The 11865-nt window shown below is 34.5% G+C and overlaps 3 protein-coding genes across 4 annotated transcripts; all 3 read right to left on the reverse strand.

Annotated features, from left to right (window-relative positions):
- Positions 1-1789: 1789 nt before the first annotated feature.
- LOC116343930 lies at positions 1790-3432 on the reverse strand. The gene is made up of 2 exons (XM_031772258.1): positions 2091-3432; positions 1790-2018 (listed from the first exon to the last, which is right to left on the reverse strand). Exon 1 carries the CDS (start codon positions 3159-3161, stop codon positions 2136-2138), a length of 1026 nt encoding a protein of 341 aa, XP_031628118.1. The 5' UTR covers positions 3162-3432; the 3' UTR covers positions 1790-2018; positions 2091-2135.
- Positions 3433-3500: 68 nt separating this feature from the next.
- On the reverse strand, positions 3501-5357 carry LOC116343928. Of its 2 annotated transcripts, XM_031772256.1 has the most exons (4): positions 5268-5357; positions 5068-5185; positions 3879-5003; positions 3501-3805 (listed from the first exon to the last, which is right to left on the reverse strand). In XM_031772256.1, exons 3-4 carry the CDS (start codon positions 4973-4975, stop codon positions 3796-3798), a joined length of 1107 nt encoding a protein of 368 aa, XP_031628116.1. In that variant the 5' UTR covers positions 4976-5003; positions 5068-5185; positions 5268-5357; the 3' UTR covers positions 3501-3795. The 2 variants fall into 2 exon arrangements, with proteins under 2 accessions (XP_031628116.1, XP_031628117.1); XM_031772257.1 differs by lacking the exons at positions 5068-5185; positions 5268-5357 and having other exon boundaries at positions 3879-5054.
- On the reverse strand, positions 5223-10450 carry LOC116343927 (pyridoxal-dependent decarboxylase domain-containing protein 1). Its single transcript, XM_031772255.1, has 21 exons — positions 10043-10450; positions 9476-9730; positions 9241-9404; positions 9137-9178; positions 8978-9066; positions 8796-8888; positions 8569-8734; positions 8155-8296; positions 7932-8076; positions 7796-7851; positions 7674-7736; positions 7327-7610; positions 7199-7260; positions 7050-7129; positions 6888-6979; positions 6640-6831; positions 6517-6560; positions 6196-6272; positions 6044-6133; positions 5851-5954; positions 5223-5781 (listed from the first exon to the last, which is right to left on the reverse strand). The coding sequence occupies exons 1-21, from the start codon at positions 10223-10225 to the stop codon at positions 5583-5585; spliced, it is 2622 nt and encodes an 873-aa protein (XP_031628115.1). The 5' UTR covers positions 10226-10450; the 3' UTR covers positions 5223-5582.
- Between the last annotated feature and the right edge of the window lie 1415 nt (positions 10451-11865).

The raw sequence follows: 11865 nt of genomic DNA on the forward strand, positions 1-11865 counted from the left end.
AGTTTGACGCATTGCATACCGCATTGAAATCGATGCCTGTTTACAGTGTGTGTTCATTACGCGGCAATAGCGATACCGTGTAATACGCAGCATTCATGCATGTGTATTGATGGTTTACGGTGTCGCTATTGCCGCGTAACGAACACACACTGCTTACAGCAGTCACCGATTTCAATGCGGTATGCAATGCGTCAAACTTAGGCAGAGCATAGCTATCGTGCTAGAAATAGCAGTGCCTGCTGAAATTATACAGAACACACAGCCTGAATTCTAGTGCGTGAAGTTGGCTCTCAGTAGTTTTTCATATAAATCATATGGCCTTTGGTGTGAAGTTAGCTTCGTTTGTGACGTCATTCTTCGCACTAGATTTACTAGTTTTTCTAGTATTCACTAGCGTGATTCGCCCCATGGATCGCCCACTCTCATTCTTTTTTGTATTTTTGCCACCGCGCCATGCAAATTTTGGCTCAGTACTCAAAATTTCGCGACCCCGTATTATTTAATGATCAAAACACCTAATCATCTGTACAACATTTTTTCCCGAAGTGTACAAAGAATTTTTCTTCGAATGGCCTATTCGCATAGTCCTCAGAGGAAAAATTTAAGGGGGGAGGGGGGTCTAATTGAAAAAAATCGAGAGGGGTAAGCAAAAAAGTGAAGTGTATTTTTTGAAAGGTGTACCTTTTTCGTTTTTTTTTTTGCTTTTCACTTTTTTGGCGAAAATCCCTAGCAAATCGGAAGAATTTCTAAAATTCTTAAGCAAAAAAAAGGTCTTCACTTTTTTGGCCAAAATACTCAGCAAATTGAAAGAATTCTTTGAAATTTTCTAGGGGGGAGACACCAAGAATAAATTCTGAATCCACTATATAAATTACTAATCCAGCTATTCCACTAATCCAAAAACACAAATGTGAAATCGAAACTATTTTTCCTATTCCATGCACTGTTTCCGTCAAAAATGTTAATTCTGCTATTCCGTACTAGTCCACTAATCCATCAGTAAACGTCAAAAGAAATGTCAAATGGATTTGAAGTGAAACAATTTTTGCTATTCCATGCACTGTTTCGCTATTCCACGCGAATCCATTCACAGGCGTTGCTATTTCGTTGCTATTTCATTGCAATTTCTCGAATCTTTACACTAAAAGTCTAATCCAATTCCACGTGTCTGCCCCGTAGGAAATTTTTTAAGGGGTAACACCCGTCGGACCCCTGCTGAGGACGTATGCCTATTCGCAAAAAATTTCGGTGTACTCAAAATGAATTTGATGCTATTTTGAATATCCCAATGAACAATACATAAATAAATTATTGATTATGTTAGTATTATTATTATTATTTATCTTCTTGTTTATTGAATCCCAAATCATAAAGAAAATCGCATATGAACTCAGTTTTTATGACATTGTTTTGAGGGTGATGTTGCAAATACTATTTTATAAAACATTGAATTAAACTTAAAAATTGGAATAATAATAACTTAACAATGTAACACGCTAATTAGGTTTTGAAGCGATTGAATGTCAACTGGCCAAACCAATGAGAACTGTGCCCAACTAACGAAGCGTTATCATTCAGTTTGACAGATAAATTTGCAACAATAAACATACCAATTCGATTATATTTTTCCGCTTCTTTCGGACGAACACAAATATTGACAATCTTTTGACATTTCATGATTGATAAAATTTTGCTTTATTTCCTTAACAATTCATAAAACAAAACTGAATTTAAATAAACATTAAACATATAAATTATACTTTCGACTGAAAATGATTCTGCATCTTAAAGCTATGTGGAATGTGTATCAACAAAATTCCAATCGATATTTTCTAAATAAACTAGTTTTTGTTCCATTTCAACCAATAAATATTTTCTAAAGAACTGTTTGTTTTAATCAGTTCATAACAGCAATGTGACTACAGTTTAAGCAAGTGACTATGGTGATTCGATGAAATTAAATAAGATATGTCATTGTTGGTTGACCTCAATGTAATATCCTGATGTTTCCGATTTCACTGTAAAATCAGATAAACAGAAAATTAGTTAAGTTTAATCGTTTATTCAGCACAGAAATAAGGTCAACTTACAATGGCAAATGCACTCGTATCCGTTCAGCTGACATAACATTGACTTTACAGGAGACTCATGGCATTTTTCAAGCAGTCAGAACAAAATATGTGACGATAATGTGTAAATGAAAGTTCTTTCTCTTCGAATATTTCAAGGCAAGTCGGGCACTCCAATTCGAAGCATGTCTCCTCAATTGATAAGTTCATTGCTTTGTACTTTGTGTTGGTATTTGAAATCACATCAATCGGTTTCTCAGTATTGATTTCAACATTTATAACAATGCAGTTGTTGTTGACAAAACCATTTTTGGCTTCACACAAATCATCCCATGAGATGAGATTTCCTAATTTCAACTCTGTATTATGATGCATTTGTTTTGTTTCCACTCGTTTGATACATTTTCCGTTTGCGAATGATGAAACCAATTCAATCGACATTGTTATTTCGTACGAAAATTCCGACAATGTATCACAGGGATGCAAGCGTAAACAAAGGTGCTTCGAATGATTTTTGTAGATCAAAAAATACCATAGCGCATTTCTCAGATTGAATGGTGGCGATTGAATGGTCATCAAACCAGTGATGTTACTGACAGTCAACTGGAATTTCGTCTGGCATCCATCTTTACAACTTTTGTATGTATTTTCTAGCACCAAATCACTTTTGATGTGTTCGCTGGGATCGGCCACTTCGATCTTGATTTCCAGACAAATTGTGTCATTTTCCACATAGCCTTTTGTCATGTCAAAGACATCGCTCCATCTAATCACGTAAACACCTGGATTTCTTTTCATTTGACGTACAAAACTCGTTGGTGTTGTATGTTTTTCGATTGAATTCTCTTCATGATCGACCTGTTGACGAAGTAGCTTGATTGATGCGCGTGCATTGTACGACCAAGTCGATGATTTGTCTTTGAATCTGCAGCACAAAACGGCGAAAAGCCACAGTTGGCCATTTTGTGTTTTTTTCTTAATTTTAATTTGCCATGGAGCGTGTACCATGAACTCCGGTGAATAAAACATGTTCAATGCACTGATGTTTGGCACGTTGAATCGAAAAATGTTGCGACGAACTAATGGTGGCATTTTTGGTTTACAGCTGACACATTGGATTTGATGGTTTAATAGTGTAAAGAACTTTTGCCGACGTTTGTATTATTGAATTCGGTGTTCTGAATAAGAGTTGTCACCAAAAATCCCTATTGCTAAAGTAAAAATGGTTTACTTGGTAATGTTGGCTGCACCACTTACAAGCGTTACTCTGACTTGCTCAAAATTTCTTCATCACACAGCCTACTGACGTGCCAGATTTGACAGATCAATTTTCGTCAACTGCTCACAGCTCACTTTCCACTGTGATTCAAGTCGTATACGTTATTTGTGTAAAATAAAAAGTTGTTTGATATTTCACCATAAAATCACATTTTATTTGATCATTTTACCAGTTTGTTGTTACAGTATTGTCATTTTTTTAAAACTTATTCCTATGCTTAATGGTTATACGTGATGTTTTTCAAAAAAATTGGATAAATTGTTCAATTTCTGTAAAATATTTTTTTCAATACACATTTTCATTCAAGATATAGCCAATTGTTGTTTACGAACTAATTATAAAATATACAAGACTAAAAAAACGATGACCAAAGATTGATTATATATAAACTACACCATGTCCACGATTTACGGGTTGTTTGACGTGGATTTTTCCAATGCTCCGTATCTACGTTGCACTGTAAAATCAAATAAATTCAAATTACTCAGATGGAATCATGTATTTAGTGAGAGAATGTGTGTGTAACTTACAATGGTAAATGTGCTCGTTTTACTTGGGTTGAAATAACACGATTATTACAGACCGGACAAATTCTACGACTTTTCATCGCAGTATTCAAACATTCCGAACAAAACAAATGACCACATTTTGTGATGGAAATATTTTGCTCCTCAAATCGCTCCAAACATATCGGGCACATTAGCTCATATCGCTTTGCTGGCTTTTCTATGCACGTTCCTTTACGTTTTTCTGGATGTTTGATGATTAATGGATTTGATAAGATTATTGCTTTATTTGTTTTTAGAGTTGACATTTGGACATCAATGACGATGGTGTTGTTGTTGATAAATTCGTTGGCCGATTCAATTAATTCCGTCCACACTAGTTCAAAGAATGGCTTATAAATGTCATTTCTATTTTCAACTTTCTTTCGTTGAATGGACATCACTGATGCCGATGCTGAAAGAATTTTGATCGAACTTGTTATTTCCCATGGAAATTGAAGCAATGTATCATCGTGACATAAACTGAATTTAAGTTTTTTAGAATCTTTGAAGATCAAAATATGCCAAAATACATTGCGCATAATAAATGATGGTGATCGAACGGCCATCAAATTCATGACGTTGCCGACAGATACTTGGAATTTTTTTATACAAGCATCTGTACAACTTTTGTACGTATCTTTTAGAATCAAATGGCTTCTGATCTGTTCGTTGGGATCGGCCATTTCAATTTTAACGCCCACAGAAATGATGTTATCTTTGACATAACCTTTTGACTTATCTAACAAATGCCGCCACGGAATCAAATAAACACGAGCGTAGTGTAATTTAAGATCGGGTTGAAAAACATATGGTGTTATTCGTCTTTCAATTACTTTCTCTTTATCATCGACCATTCGAAATAATTTGATTGTAGCACGAGCGCTGTACGACCATGTTGAATCGGCTTTGTATCTGCAACACAAAATGGCCATGAGCCATGGTTCCTTTTCATAATCGTATTGTTGAAGTTTTATTTGCCATGGAATACCATTCAGCAGATGCTTGGGTGAATAAAAGACTTTTAATTCACTCACAAACAGGACTTCAAAGTTAAAAGTGAGAGATGAACGTTGTGCCATTATGTTGTTTCTTATTTTCGCAATATTTCTGAATGTTTGATAGGTATTAGTTTTAATTTATAATTTGATGCTGAAAAATGTGAAAATCTTACCGTTTTCTATGCGACCGACAACAATATGTCCGCCAAATTTTTATCTGTCATTCAGTTTGACAGATCGACGTTTTTGCATGCGAAGGTGGCGGAAAAATGCAAATCATTACCACTTTTACTATTATGTCAGTGCGTATATGAAAAAACAAACAAAATTTACGGTGAAAATAAATGAATATGTATATTTTATTTTGAATTACTTTCAAAAACCATTTCGCACCACAATTGTCCAGTGTATGTTATTCTTCATTGTATAATTTAATAACGGGGGAATGAATTCTGGAGGAGATATTGTGCCATGCATATATCAACATCGTCAATGTAGCCGATGACATCCGTAGATTAAAATTATTGAAGAAAACTAAAGATTAAATACATTTTTGCAAGCTCTTAATAAATAAATGTCCGTTTTAAGTTTGGATTCGACGTATTAATGCTAAATATAAATCAACAACTAAATCAACTACAATTCAATTTCAATCGCAACGCAATCTTCAAATTAAATACTCTGGAATTTATTGTATGTTTGTTTGTCTATTTGAATGTTGTTCGTTTGGCGCAATGGCCGGTTGATCATAATGTGTTGTGGTCGAAGTGGCACTACTCTGTCGTGAATGTCCCGAACTCACAGACGTTTGAACAATTGGCTGTGGTGCAATTTTTGTTGTACCTTGAATCTGGTTCTTTCCATCGTTGGTCAATTGCATATGATACCTTTGAATTTAAAATGACCGGAATATAATGAAAACTCAAAATTTAGGAGAGAAAAAAGTCGATTCATACTTATAAATATTTTCAGTGCTTTCAACGACACCTTGTTCCAAGTTCAAGCTTCGTCCTCTGATGCCGGTTTCTTTGGCCGGTGGCGAGAACCAATTTACAACCGACTGAAAAGGATAATTATGAACATGAACGTTCTTTTACCATTTGGACATGTCCTATACAATTTGAAAAAGAAGACATATTTATTCCTTACCCCAACAATTGGCACATGTCGCAAAATACCATCGGATAAGAGTTTTTCATCTGATTCCCTTTGCAAATCAGCCGAGGCCGTTTCAATTCCCTGCATAAATCAAAATAAAGCGGTTTAATATAATTGTTGATTTTTCACAATTGACACCTTACCTTCTTCACGATTTCGCTCATACTGTCCAAAACTCGGGAATTCTCCTGAACACTTCTTCCGATGCTTATCACCAAATCTTTTTAATAAGCAATAAGTAAGTATTAATAATGAATATTTAAATAATATATATTAGACAGGCTCACAGAATTAGGAACGATTCACTTTCGGCCGATCGAACAAAATGCTCATCGTCCAATAGTGCATGGATTTTTCCTTTGCACCGGTTCGACTAAAAATTATTTTTTGATCGGCTGTAAGGTTTTTCTCCAAAAGTGATCGACCGTAAGTGTATCGTCCCTAATTCAGGAAGCCATGCTTACCCAGTAACTCCTCGACGTCAGTATCTTCTGTCACCATACCGAATCTTTTTTTTATAAAAAAAAATTAGATAAATACAATTAATTATATTAATTAATTAAATCTATTTATATAATATAGATTACCTAACGCAAGTCAAACCATCGGCGCCCTCACCAAGAGAGAATGCGTTATCTGTCGCGCGCAGCCTTTCAACCAAATCAGCATTCAATTTATTTAGCTCAAAGTTTGCTTGATTTTTGTCCAGAAACGTTTCATATGCGTCTGGGACGTAGCGAACGCCCCCCAAGCCAGCCCAATCCAATAAGGGTACCAGCCTATTAATTTATTTTTTTTAATTTGTTGTCAATAAAAAAAAATGATAATAAACAACCTTAATAATGTGCTTTGTTCAACCAAACGATTCAATGTCGCTTTATGTTTGCAAGTAGCTCGCAGAATATCAATCTGATTCGAAAGACAATCCTGAATAAATAAAATATAGAAAAATTATTATACGTAGTACATTAAATTATATTAAAAAAAAAACAATTACCTCCAACAACTCCAGTTGTTCTATCGATGGTATGCTATCACCCAATCCCAATTCAAATGGGCAGAACCTAATACAAGTGCCTGGATTTTTGGTTTGGGGAAAAACCAGCAATCAATTATGGAAATTTATTTTTTTTAAATAAAACATACCATGAATTTGATGCTCGCGCATTTCCAATGAAACATCGGGGCAATCACGTTGTAAATTTTGACTGGAAATGAAAAATATATATGAACATACAATTTGAAGGAAAATACCTATTTCATTATTTCCTTACCCCAACCATCCATTTAATTTATCAAAATATGCGAAATTTGACACTTTTTCAATTGATTTGTTTATCATCAATTGTTGCGTTGCATCAACTGTCGGTGCTGATGAAGAATCATTGGGCGATGCTGTTGTAGCTTCAACGGAGTCAGACGATACATTTTGTGATGTATTTGATAATACTTTTGGCTCGGCATTTTCGGATGGATCAGTTTGTCGCTGAGGTATTATATCACACGAACTACCATCGAATTGAAATACCACTACTGGTACAGCACTTTCGAATAATAACTGGAAATTACAATATAATTTTAAAAAAAGAAAACAAAATATGATAGAAATGCATTTACTTACGGATATATTTAGCGGCTTATATATCAAATCAGTAATTCGACAATTCGTGCCCGGAGCTTTGCTCTATTGAAAGAACGACTTGATTAATAAAGGAAAATCAGATATTTTCATTTGAACCTTACCAAAACTCGAATTCCCTGACATTTTTTTACGATTTCGTAGACCATTCGACAGCAATCTTTTTTTTTGGGTGAGCAACAGAAGAATAAGCAATTATATTTTTAAATCTAATTGTCTTAGACAATTTAATCTAATTACCAAATGCGATTTGAATTCGACCAGATAATTGATCACGCCCATACGCTTGTAAACTTGTCCAAAGTGACAGTGATGTTACGCGTCGAGAATGTAAGAGATCTGAATCGACCCATGCGGCTGTATGCTCAACGTGACGATGTAACAACTGAAAAACACGATTTGAATATGGTTTTAAAGAGTAAAAAGAATTTAAATGCCATTTAAATGGTTCTTTGTGTCTCACCACAACGGGAAGATTCGGCAAGCCCAACCAACCGCCAAAATTTAATGTCATTGAATCGGAAATGGGTTGGCTTTGGCCGTCGGTTTGCATTGAACCTTGTATGGTTGACAGTGCCGCTAAGGTGTGGCCACGAAGGTGTAACCTGTAGCCCATGATAAGTAAAACAAATGATTATAAATCCATTCAAACACTCTAAGCGTTAAGTCTCCGCCGTCTCCCTATATACCATTAGTTCATAAACATACATGGGCACAGAGTGGGTGTAAGCCGACCTCATTTAAATCCTCTGAGTTAGGAGAATATCAAGAAGAAAAATTCTTCCGATTCGCCAAGCCTGATTCTTCTGATTTGCTTCAATTTTTACCATGCCCATGTATGTTCACAAAATACACAATAATCATAAAAAATACAAACCAAATCGAATGTGTTCGACAAATTTCTTGTAAACATTGAATATTGTCAACTTCACCGCAAATCGATGCGCCAGCATCACCAACTACGAATAAAGGTGTTCGTTTCATTGAAATGTCATTTGTTATCAACTCTTGTAAAGCCGAAATGTCCATTGTTCCAAAATTGTCTGTGAAATAAAATTAGTTTAGTTTTTTTTTTTTTTATAGTTAGTTTGCTTTTGATTTTACCAAATGAGGTATTTGTTGGCACCAATCTGATGGAATTGGCCGTTAGACCTAATTGACGACATGCGTACTGCAATGCAATTTGTGAACTGTTTTCTTTTTTTTAAATAAATTTTATAAAATATAAAAATATTAATAATTTATCCAACCAAATTATAAACAAAACAATAAAATAAAAAAATTACCACAAATATAAAGACACGGTTTTGCGACTGGTGGTTTGCCCAAATAGACATCTTCCAAATATCCAGGACAACGATTCACAATAGCGAATCTGAAATTAAAATGAGAATTTTCCACATCAACATTTACCATGGACATGGTTTTTCTATTCGAAATCTTACCTAACAGCCCGTAACATAGTATCAGCATTATCTCCGTGATAGCTGAAATTAATAGAAACAATAATTATAAATTTTATTTTAAATAAATAGTTAAATTTCAATACCTTGCTTTTGCGTCGTTGAATCTGAATAAATGTGAGAGCCAGCGATTTGTTTCGTTGTTAATCTTTCCTATGACTCTATTGAATTTACGATGGTCCATTTGCGTTAGGTATGCCATTATACTATGTGTGATGAGCGCCAAATGTGAAATTTCATTTAGTGCCGGCTGAAAAATTAATAAAAAATCATATTAAAATTAAATAAATATAATATTGAAATATTATAATTTCGTATTACGAGTAAATATTCTGGCTCTGCCAAATCAGGATCATCATTCTCCTCCGGTTCGGTTGCACTGGAAACGATGACATTTTCCAAAATCGATAGAATATCTGTTGGTGCGTAACGATCTTTCGCTAATTGTCCATTAGTTGATGTTGCGTTTGCATTGAAAACCGGCGGAATTTCCGGATTTGAATTGATTTTTATTGCTTCTAGACGCTGAATGGCATTCGAAGCTTGCAATTCCAATTCGGCCAACGATGAACGAACCTGCGAGAGAGAAAAAAAAAAGTGAAATTTTATTGAAACAATTTGAGAATGGAATGCGTTGTGCAAACAATTTGTGTACACAATTGTTGTGATATATGAGAAAGAGACACGATAAGATATCGTGTAATAGGCGCTAAAAATAGAGCAACTGTTGTGTAAACACCACGTAATAACTTTTTGCAATACGTAGAAAAAATGAACAATTCCAATTGTCAATGGTTCTTAGCGACGAATGTAGTCATTGTATGTGTACAGTGTATGCACTAGAACAATGGATATTATCTACTTTATTCTATGTATGTGTATGCGTACTTTTGCTGCTGGAATTTCCATTGGTCGATTCTCAACTGGTGACTGATTTTGGATCGGTTGCTGGGATAATTGTTGCTGATAAATTCGTTCAGAATTTGCGAGTTCTGGTGGATGCTGAGGGTCACGACTGTCCAAACTCTGATTTCCGACCGTACTTGATACATCGTTACCACCACCTTCCATTGTTTCGTCAATTTACGTTGGATAATACACAATTATTGAATATCACAACTTTATTTCACTTCTTTCGAATACTTTGGACAATTTACAAATAGAATTTTCTGAATTCTAATACGTCTGTTCGATCAATTTCGATCAACATTAATAATTAAACACGTCTTACACCATAAAATTCTAAACAAATCTACTCATTTTTGATTTGACATATGCAAACGAGCTGAGCAAACGGTGAGCTGGCACGTAAGCTGTCAAATGAAAACGTAAACAATTCACATACGCCGTAAGTAGTAACGCATCGATTTGCATTGGTGTGCGGCAATATTCAACGCATTAGATAGGTGCTTTTGACGGAGCTTCGACAATTTTTTCGGATAAAGTTCTGTCAAAGTGGCGATCAGCTGATTTGACATCACACGTAAACAAATAATTTAACGCAATTATTTCCGTATGTCTTACTCACATTTGCCGACAGAACAAAACACCGCATTCAACCGACACTTGTTGTTGGCTTTCTATTTGATTGAATTTTTTCCATATTTTTTCATATTTGGGAAAAAGACAAGTTTGGTTGAGGTTTTGATGGATTTTGTCGGAATATTTTTTTCGTTTTACATGAAATTTTTCAAATTTTGTTTTTTTTTTAATTTTTTCCATTTTTTTTCATTTTTTGAACTTTTTCGTATCAGATATAAAAATGGTAAAAATTTACTTATTTCCATAAAGTTGGTCTTAAATTCATTTTTTTATATTCGGTCATTTATTTGTTCACATGATATGCCTAATATTTCCACCATGTCTATCCTCCGTTTAGGTTTTCTCTATTTACTTATCTGAGCGAAGATTTCTTTACAGAGCTCCTTGAGCAGAGGGAAAAAATTGCACAAATCGACCGGTCTGGAAACTCTCAAGAGTCTCTACAACTTCAAAATAGAATTTATGTAATATGATTGATTCACAACACAAAATCATTCAAAACGAAATAGTACCTTTTTGTTCTCTCTTCGTCCAGCTCTAGCTTTGATGATAATAAATAAAGAAGAGAAAAAGTTGAGAAATTTGATCTTTTGTTGATTTCCAAGAACGGCTTGTAAACACATTCTTTTCATTCATTGCGTTGTTTGTGATGTGTTATGGTCTGCAGGTACCTTTATATCTTTTTTTGTGTGTGTATGTTTTAATTCGAGAAAAAACTTAACCTTTACTGGAAAACCGTGAAACGTTTAACTAAAACAGGTTCAATAGAGAGAGAGAGAGAAAACGCATCATACCCTCTCGGCATAAACGATTGCATGATAATCTTTATCGTATCTTTGATTTACAACCGAATCCATTGACGCCGGGTTAAACGTTTTGAATTACATGTGCCTTTGTGGCAATAGAGAGAGCATCCATTCGATTAAAGAACAACCATATAATAAAAGCGATGATAAAAAAAATACGAGCACAATAAATTTCCCTTTTTCTAGTCTCTGAAATCACTTTCTTCGAATCATGAAATAAATCGATAGTATAAACAATAAAAAACACACTTAAAATGAATGTAGATATTTGAGTGCCACGAAGAAAATACTTCTAGAGAAAAAAAAATGAGAAATCCGTGATAAATATGGAGATGTGATAGGCGTAAATGGCGTCTTAGTTTC

This window comes from Contarinia nasturtii, unplaced genomic scaffold (assembly GCF_009176525.2).
Source record: "Contarinia nasturtii isolate CC-2019 unplaced genomic scaffold, AAFC_CNas_1.1 Cnas_scaffold_1037, whole genome shotgun sequence".
NCBI classification, from domain to species: domain Eukaryota; kingdom Metazoa; phylum Arthropoda; class Insecta; order Diptera; family Cecidomyiidae; genus Contarinia; species Contarinia nasturtii.

What these genes read in the sequence shown, in the direction of transcription:
- LOC116343930 (XM_031772258.1), bottom strand. Translation starts at nt 3,161, where the DNA reads ATGCCACCATTAGTTCGTCGCAACATTTTTCGATTCAACGTGCCAAAC.
- LOC116343928 (XM_031772256.1), bottom strand. Translation starts at nt 4,975, where the DNA reads ATGGCACAACGTTCATCTCTCACTTTTAACTTTGAAGTCCTGTTTGTG.
- LOC116343927 (XM_031772255.1), bottom strand. Translation starts at nt 10,225, where the DNA reads ATGGAAGGTGGTGGTAACGATGTATCAAGTACGGTCGGAAATCAGAGT. An exon ending in GAACAAAGCACATTATTAAG is followed by an intron (nt 6,832 to 6,887) that starts GTTGTTTATTAT and finishes ATAAATTAATAG; the next exon opens with GCTGGTACCCTTATTGGATT. An exon ending in GACATGTGCCAATTGTTGGG is followed by an intron (nt 5,955 to 6,043) that starts GTAAGGAATAAA and finishes TATCCTTTTCAG; the next exon opens with TCGGTTGTAAATTGGTTCTC.